General features: G+C 40.9%; 1 protein-coding gene across 1 annotated transcript in view; it reads left to right on the forward strand.

Annotated features, from left to right (window-relative positions):
- Positions 1–9,821, forward strand: part of LOC309561659 (uncharacterized protein) — a gene marked incomplete at both ends in the record, with an annotated part of 129,981 nt that overhangs the window by 20,331 nt on the left and 99,829 nt on the right. The window contains 3 exons of the mRNA XM_082265652.1: positions 4,804–6,213; positions 6,328–7,005; positions 7,108–9,759. Of these exons, the coding sequence (XP_082121778.1) occupies positions 4,804–6,213; positions 6,328–7,005; positions 7,108–9,759 (4,740 nt within the window). The remainder of the gene's footprint in view (positions 1–4,803; positions 6,214–6,327; positions 7,006–7,107; positions 9,760–9,821) is intronic.

Below are 9,821 nucleotides of genomic sequence, written 5' to 3' on the forward strand. Positions count from 1 at the left end.
TGTTAGCTTTCCTCCAATCCCCTGGTACATTTCCTGTCATAATACTGTTATCAAAGATCAGGTACTAGATATAGTCTTACTAAGTTCTTTGCGTACTCTCGGATGTACGCCATCCGGGCCTGGTGATTTATTTGTGTTAATTTTATCCAGCCTTTTCCTAATTTCACCCTCTGTTAGCCATAGTGGCAAGTCCTGTGTATTACTACTAACCATATGGTCGTGGTCAGTGTACCCCTCCTTTTCCTGAGTAAAGACTGACGAGGAAAAAGGCATTCAGCACAGTTGCATTTTCAGTGTCCTCTGTAACCATCCTCCCATCATCATTAATTATGTGTGCAATATGCTCTGCCCTAGTTTTTTGCTGTTGATATATTTAAAGAATTTCTTTGGGTTCTTTTACTATCCTCCGCTATTTGTATCTGAAAGTGAATTTTAGCCCTTTTGATTTTGTATTTACTTTTCTTATTTGCCTCCTTGTATTGCTTGAAAATCGATACTGTGCCCTCTGATTTATATTTCTTGAAAGCCATTTTTTTTCCCTTAATACGTTTTTTAACATTACGGTTTAGCCAGCCAGGTTTGGCTTTGTCTCTTCTAAATTTATTTCAGTTCCTGTCGATACTAACCTTCCAGGTCCCCATCACTCCAGCCAATTTGCATAGCCGCCACCCAACCTTGTCCAGGTCAGATGACAGCACAGAGCCCACACTAGTTCACTAATAAGAACACATATAACACTTGATCTTTGCCAATTTCACATTGATATGGAATTTTTACCAGCAGGGCCCGTTCCTGCGCCCAGCAAGAGTAACTGCGAGGGGTTGCGGTGTTTACCAACACCCAAGGCCCAATTTTTCTGCACCTCTATGACAACTGACAAGTACATGCGATTTCAAATTTGTATGGAATTCTTACCAGCAGGTCTTATTCCTGCGCCCAGCAAGAGTAACTGCGAGGTGTTGCAGTGTTCAGGCACGACAACCAAGGCCCAATTTTTCTGCACCTGTATGACAAGTACATTTGATTTGAAATTTGTATGTATATTTGTATATGACATTTTTTGCTTTATAACTGTCAGTATTGCTGCAGCAGGCTACATACATCATAGAGATGCAGTACTTTACAGGCACATTCAGGGGACCCCCCAGGCATGATATTTGAAGGAATTTTTCATTTTTATAGTTTCACTTTAAGCCTCATTAAAATCAGTAAATCACTGCTCCTTTAAAAACGATTGTTTGTAAAAACGTTGTTTTTATTGCTACATGTTCCCCAGGTCAGTACCCGGACCCCCATGCAATAACTTGCATTTAAGCCCTTCAAAATGGGGCCGTTTGATTTTTGAAGTTTGAGTCCCATAGACTTCAATGGGGTTCGTTTGTTGGAACAAGCTTTTCCTCTGTTTGTGGTGTTCTGATGCGAACCGAACCGGGGGGGGGGGGGGGGGGGTTGTTCGGCTCATCACTACTATGCAGCAATGCTGGAAGCACTCATACATCTATTTCCCAAAGACAACCTCTGGATATGACGCTGAGCATGTGCACTCAACTTCTTTAGTCAACTATGGCAAGGCCTGTTCTAAGTGGGACCTGTCCTGGTAAACCACTGTATGCTTTTGGCCAATGTGCTGCAGTTCAGTTTCAGGGTCTTGGCAATCTTCTTATAGCCTAGACCATCTTCATGTAGAGCAACTATTCTTTTTTTTAGATCCTCAGAGGGTTCTTTGCCATGAGGTGCCATGTTGAACTTCCTGTGACCAGTATGAGAGAGTGAGACCAAATTTAACACACCTGCTCCCCATTCACACCTCAGACCTTGTAATACTAAGGAGTGACATGACACCGGGGAGGGAAAATGGCTATTTGGGCCCAATTTGGACATTTTCACTTAGGGGTGTACTCACTTTTGTTGCCAGCTGTTTATACATTAATGGCTAGGTGTTGAGTTATTTTGAGAGGACAGCAAATTCACACTGTTATACAAGCTGTACACTCACTACTTTACATTGTAGAAAAGTGTAAATTCTTCAGTGTTGTCACATGAAAAGATATAATAGAATATTTACAAAAATGTGAGATGTGTGCTCACTTTTGTGAGATACTGTATATATATATATATATATATATATATATATATATATATATATATATAAAAGTGAGAGTACACCCCCCACATTTTTGTAAATATTTTATTATGTGTAAATTTGCTGTCCCTCCAAAATAAATCAAGACACAACCATTAATGTCTAAACTGCTGGCAACAAAAGTGAGTACACCCCTAAGTGAACATGTCCAAATTGGACCCAAAGTGTTAATATTTTGTGTGTCACCATTAATTTCCAGCACTGTCTTTAGCATGGAGTTCATCAGAGCTGCACAGGTTGCCACTGAAGTCCTCTTCCACTCCTCATAATGACATCACGGAGCTGGTGGATGTTAGAGACCTTGCGCTCCTCCACCTTCTGTTTGAGGATGCTCAATAGAGTTTAGGTCTGGAAAGATGCTTGGCCAGTCCATCACCTTTACCCTCAGCTTCATTAGCAAGTCAGTGGTCATCTCGGAGGTGTGTTTTGGGTCGTTATCATGTTAGAATACTGCCCTGCAGTATGTCACAGTACATGTTGGCATTCATGGTTTTCTCAATGAACTGTAGCTCCCCAGCGCCAGCAGTAATCATGCAGCCCCAGACCATGACACTCCCACCACCATGCTTGACTGTAGGCCAGACACACGTGTCTTTGTACTCCTCACCTGGTTGCCACCACACATGCTTGATACCATCTGAACCAAATAAGTTTATCTTGGTCTCGTCAGACCACGGGACATGGTTCCAGTAATCCATGTCCTTAGTCTCCTTGGCTTCAGCAAATTGTTTGTGGGCTTTCTTGTGCATTATCTTTAGTAGAGGCTTCCTTCTGGGATGACAGCCATGCAGACCAATTTGATGCAGTTTTCTGCGTATGGTCTAAGCATTGACATGCTGGCCCTCCACCCCTTCAACCTCTGCAGCAATGCTGGCAACACTCATACGTCTATTTCCCAAAGACAACCTCTGGATATGACGCTAAGCACGTACACTCAACTTCTTTGGTTGACCATGGCGAGGCCAGTTCTGAATGGAACCTGTCCTGTTAAACTGCTGTATGGTCTTGGCCACCATGCTGCAGTATAGTTTCAGGGTCTTGGCAATCTTCTTATAGCCTAGGCCATCTTCATGTAGAGCAACAATTCTTTTTTCAGATCCTCAGAGAGTTCTTTGCCATGAGGTGCCAAGTTGAACTTCCAGTAACCAGTATGAGAGAGTGAGAGCGATAACACCAAATTTAAAACACCTGCTCCCTATTCACAACTCAGACCTTGTAATACTAATGAGTCACATGAAACCGGGAGGGAAAATTGATAATTGGGCCCAATTTGGACATTTTCACTTAGGGGTGTACTCACTTTTGTTGCCAGCGGTTTAGACATTAATGGCTGTGTGTTGAGTTATTTTGAGGGGACAGCAAATTTACACTGTTATACAAGCTGTACACTCACTACTTTACATTATAGCAAAGTGTCATTTCTTCAGTGTTGTCACATGAAAATATATAATAGAATATTTACAAAACTGTGAGGGGTGTACTCACTTTTGTGAGATACTGTGTATAGATATATATATATATATATATATATATATATATATATATATATATGTATATATATATATATATATATATATATATATATATATATATATATATATATATAGTGAGATTTGGGGTTATTTAGCCCAAGTGTAGTGACTGCTAGCTAGTACAGTTCACACCAAATATCTCCATTTCAAGGTTTGTTGGCCCACTTTTATTAAAGAGTGTTCAAACAAAGCTCCAGCAAACAAAATCAAAGGGGTTTTCCTTGCAGGAGATTTACACAATACCAAATAGTGGCAAATTCTGCCTCCTGGCTTATACATACAGCAGTGTTGCCCAGCCCTTCCACTTCAGGCTCTCGTCTGTCTCCTACAGACCATTTTCTTGCCAACACTGTCCATATAGATAGCAGCCTCTCACTGCTCTGACCCTTAGGCTTGGGTCTCTGGCTTTTTACAGCGCACACATGCACTCTTTGGCTTCTCCCCTAAAAGCCTGGACTCCTCAGGAGGGTGGAGCCCAGAACCATGGTCATGTGTCTGTTAATAGCCCAGCACACACCTAACCAGTCAGTTAGCTGGTGGTTCACAAAATCAGGACCCAGGATTGGGGATTTCATCCCACCCGGATCGCTAAAAAATCCTCGGCTCCAGGTCCCAAAAAGGACTTTTCTAAGCAATGAGGAAACTAAAAAAAAGCCAGCTTCCTCCCAAATAGGCAAATCCCCTGGTTGTGACCACTATAGACATGACTAAAATTAAAGAAAAATCCAAAATTTTGAACATTTATCAGACCAGCAATAGAGGAAGAAAAAATTTAGGAGACAGTTGTTCTGGTAACAATTTTCAATTGGTCTTGAAGAAATAGTATCAAATTTCATGTTATGTCCAAAGGATAGCAAGAGTAAATCCCACCATTACTACACAGATGGCAAAAAAAAAACATGGAAACAAATTAATTATTATTAGTGATAAAGGCTTCATAAATTTCTGACTTTCAAAAAACAAATATTTTAGGTTTGTGCTATATTTAAACTAAAATATATAATTGTATTTAAAAAAAATACCATGAACACATTTTGAGACTGCTGAAATATGACATATCTATTCTAAAAGCTGATCTGTAACTAATACCAAATCACTGTACATTTACAATCTAATTCATTAAAACAGAAGAAGACTGGCCAAGTGATGAAGAGGAACAACCATTTTATACATCAAAAACAAATGAGGGACAAAGGCCAACTAGCAAACCTCAAAGACATATTACAAAGCAACCTATAGGTGATAAACACAAATCTTATAAAAAAGTTGCGCCTGGCGGAAAAAAGAAACCAAAAAAAACCTCAGATAAACTCAAAACAACTAATCCAAACAAAAAAAACAGAACTAGAAAACCAACTAGAGAGGATCAAGGACGAGATGAAGACTCACCAAGTGATGAAGAAGTGCAGTCACTGGATCCAAGAAAACTAAAAAATAAGCGCAAGAAAACCGGTAAGCCACAAACACCTGGTACAAAAAAGCCCCATGATAAAAATCAAAAATCAAATAGAAACAAAAAAACAGATCGAGGCAAAACACAAAATAGAAGAAAGCCACAGGGAAAAAACTACAGGCCAACTAGAAAGCCCCAAAAAAATGGATATAGAAATCCATACAAAAAATATCAAAAACCATACGAAGAATCAATAAGTGATGAAGAGGAGAACTCACTGGATCAAGAAAAAACATACAATAGGCCATTTAAAAAACCTAGTTCTAGAAAGCAAACGGGGCAAGAAAAAACACATGGTGAAGACTCTCCAAATTTAGAAAAAGAGAATCCACAAGATCTGAACGAACAAAATGATGGGCAAAGGCCAATTAGAAAACCTGAAAATCTGGGAACTAAAAAGCCAAATGATAACGACAAAAAAACAGGTGAAGAATCACCAAGTGAAGAAGAGGAGAAGCCACTGGATCCAAACAATTCAAATGATGGGAGAAAGCCAACAAGAAAACCCCAAAATCCTGGAATTAAAAAGCCAACCAGAGAAGACCAAAGACCAGGTGATGAATCACCAAGTGATGAAGAAGAGGACCCACTCGATCCAAACAATCCAAATGATGAGCAAAAGTCAATAAGGAAACCCAAAACACCTGGAACTAAAAAGCCAACTGGTAAAGAACAAAAATCAGGTGAAGAATCACAAAGTGATGAAAAGGAGAACCCATTTGATCGAAACAAACCAAATGATGGACGAAAGTCAACAAGAAAACCTGAAAAGTCTGGAACTAAAATGCCAACTGATAAAGACCAAATACCAGGTGAAGAATCACCAAGTGATGAAGAGGAGGACCCACTGAATTCAGACAAACCCAATAATGGTCAAAGGCCAATTAGAAAACCGGAAAAGCCTGGAACTGAAAAGCCAACTGGTAAAGACAAAAAACCAGGTAAAGAATCACAAAGTGATGAAGAGGAGAAGCTACTGGATCCAAATAAACAAAATGATGGACGAAAGCCAACTAGAAATCCAGAAAAAAATGGAACTAAAAAGCCAACCGGTAAAGACCAAAGACCAGGTGAAGAATCACCAAGTGATGAAGAGGAGGACCCACTGGATCCAAACAAACCAAATGATGGACGTAGGCCAAATAGAAAACCCGAAAAACCCGATACAATACAACCACGTGATCAAAATCAACCATCAGATGGACACAAACCAACAGATCCAGACAAAAAACCTGACACTAAACATCCAACCGAAAAAGACCAAAGACCTGATGATGAAGACTCACCAAGTGATGAAGAGGAGAAGCCCCAGGATCTAAATAAACCAAATGATGGACGAAAGCCAATAAGAAAACCCGAAAAACCTGGATCTAAAAAGCCAACTGGTAAAGACCAAAAACCAGGTGAAGAATCACCAAGTGATGAAAAGGAGGACCTACAGAATCCAAACAAAGCATATGATGGACAAAGACCAATTAGAAAACCTGAAAAGCCTGAAACTAAAAAGCCAACCAATAAAGACAACAAACCAGGTGAAGAATCACCAAGTGATGAAGAGGAGAAGCCACTGGATCCATACAAACCAAATGATGGACGAAAGCCAACAAGAAAACCCGAAAAACCAGGAACTAAAAAGCCAACCGGTAAAGACCAAAGACCAGGTGAAGAATCACAAAGTGATGAAGAGGAGGACCCACTGGATCCAAACAAACCAAATGATGGGCGTAGGCCAAACAGAAAACCCGAAAAACCTGGTACAAAACTACCACATGATCCAAATCAGCCCTCAGATAGACACAAACCAACAGATCCAGACAAAAAACCTGGCACTAAACATCCAACCGGAAAAGGCCAAAGACCTGAAGAAGAATCAGCAAGTGATGAAGAGGAGGACCCACTGGATCCAAACAAACCAAATGATGGACGAAAACCAACAAGAAAACCCGAAAAACCTGGAACTAAAAAGCCAACCGGTAAAGACCAAAGACCAGGTGAAGAATCACGAAGTGATGAAGAGGAGGACCCACTGGATACAAACAAACCAAGTGATGGACATAGGCCAAACAGAAAACCCGAAAAACCTGGTACAAAACTACCACGTGATCCAAATCAACCCTCAGATGGACGGAAACCAACAGATCCAGACAAAAAACCTGGCACTAAACATCCAACCGGAAAAGACCAAAGACCTGAAGAAGAATCACCAAGTGATGAAGAGGTGAAGCCCCAGGATCCAAACCAACCAAATGATGGACGTAGGCCAAATAGAAAACCCGAGAAACCTGGTACAAATCTACCACGCAATCTAAATCAACCATCAGATGGACGGAAACCAACAGATCCACACAAAAAAACTGACACTAAACATCCAACTGGAAAAGACCAAAGACCTGAAGAAGAATCACCAAGTGATGAAGAGGAGAAGCCCCAGGATCCAAACAAACCAAATGATGGACGTAGGCCAAATAGAAAACCAGAGAAACCTGGTACAAAACTACCACACGATCCAAATCAACCATCAGATGGACGCAAACCAACAGATCCAGACAAAAAACCTGACACTAAACATCCAACCGAAAAAGACCAAAGACCTAATGAAGATTTACCAAGTGATGAAGAGGAGAAGCCCCAGGATCCAAATAAACCAAATGATGGACGAAAGCCAATAAGAAAACCCGAAAAACCTGGATCTAAAAAGCCAACCGGAAAAGACCAAAGACCTGGTGAAGAATCACAAAGTGATGAAGAGGAGGACCCACTGGATACAAACAAACTACCACGCGATCCAAATCAACCATCAGATGGACGCAAACAAACAGATCCAGACAAAAAACCTGACACTAAACATCCAACCGGTAAAGACCAAAGACCTGGTGAAGAATCACAAAGTGATGAAGAGGAAGACCCACTGGATACAAACAAACCAAATGATGGGAGTAGGCCAAACAGAATACGCGAAAAACCTGATACAAAACTACCACGTGATCCAAATCAACCATCAGATGGACGCAAACCAACAGATCCACACAAAAAACCTGACACTAAACATCCAACTGGAAAAGACCAAAGACCTGAAGAAGAATCAAAAAGTGATGAAGAGGAAAAGCCCCATGATCCAAACCAACCAAATGATGGACGTAGGCCAAATAGAAAACCCGAGATACCTGGTACAAAACTACCACGCAATCCAGATCAACCATCAGATGGACGAAAACCAACAGATCCAGACAAAAAACCTGGCACTAAACATCCTACCAGAAAAGACCAAAGACCTGAAGAAGAATCACCAAGTGATGAAGAGGAGGACCCACTGCATCCAAACAAACCAAATGATGGACGTAGGCCAAATAGAAAACCCGAGAAACCTGGTACTAAACTACCACGTGATCCAAATCAACCATCAGATGGACGCAAACCAACAGATCCAGATAACAAACCTGATACTAAACATCCAACCGGTAAAGACCAAAGACCTGATGAAGAATCAACAAGTGATGAAGAGGAGGACCCAATGGATCCAAACAAACCAAATGATGGACGTAGGCCAAATAGAAAACCCGAGAAACCTGGTACAAAACACCCACGAGATCCAAATCAACCATCAGATGGACGAAAACCAACAGATCCACACAAAAAACCTGACACTCAACATCCAACCGAAAAAGACCAAAGTCCTGATGAAGATTCACCAAGTGATGAAGAGGAGAAGCCCCAGGATCCAAATAAACCAAATGATCGACGAAAGCCAATAAGAAAACCCGAAAAACCTGGATCTAAAAAGCCAACTGGTAAAGACCAAAAACCAGGTGAAGAATCACCAAGTGATGAAAAGGAGGACCTACAGAATCCAAACAAACCAAATGATGGAGAAAGACCAATTAGAAAACCTGAAAAGCCTGAAACTAAAAAGCCAACCGATAAAGACAACAAACCAGGTGAAGAATCACCAAGTGATGAAGAGGAGAAGCCACTGGATCCATACAAACCAAATGATGGACATAAGCCAACAAGAAAACCTGAAAAACCTGGTACAAAACTACCACGTGATCCAAATCAACCATCAGATGGACACAAACCAACAGATCCACACAAAAAACCTGACACTAAACACCCAACTGGAAAAGACCAAAGACCTGAAGAAGAATCACCAAGTGATGAAGAGGAGAAGCCCCAGGATCCAAACAAACCAAATGAAAGACGTAGGCAAAATGGAAAACCCGAGAAACCTGGTACAAAACTACCACGCGATCCAAATCAACCATCAGATGGACGCAAACCAACAGATCCACACAAAAAACCTGACACTAAACACCCAACTGGAAAAGACCAAAGACCTGAAGAAGAATCACCAAGTGATGAAGAGGAGGACCCACTGGATCCAAACAAACCAAATGATGGACGTAGGCCAAACAGAAAACCTGAAAAACCTGGTACAAAACTACCACGCGATCCAAATCAACCATCAGATGGACGCAAACCAACAGATCCAGATAACAAACCTGATACTAAAGATCCAACCGGTAAAGACCAAAGACCTGATGAAGAATCAACAAGTGATGAAGAGGGGGACCCAATGGATCCAAACAAACCAAATGATGGACGTAGGCCAAATAGAAAACCAGAGAAACCTGGTACAAAACTACCACGCAATCCAAATCAACCATCAGATGGACGAAAACCAACAGATCCACAC

This window comes from Pelophylax lessonae (genome assembly GCF_965119305.1).
Source record: "Pelophylax lessonae genome assembly, chromosome: 8".
NCBI classification, from domain to species: domain Eukaryota; kingdom Metazoa; phylum Chordata; class Amphibia; order Anura; family Ranidae; genus Pelophylax; species Pelophylax lessonae.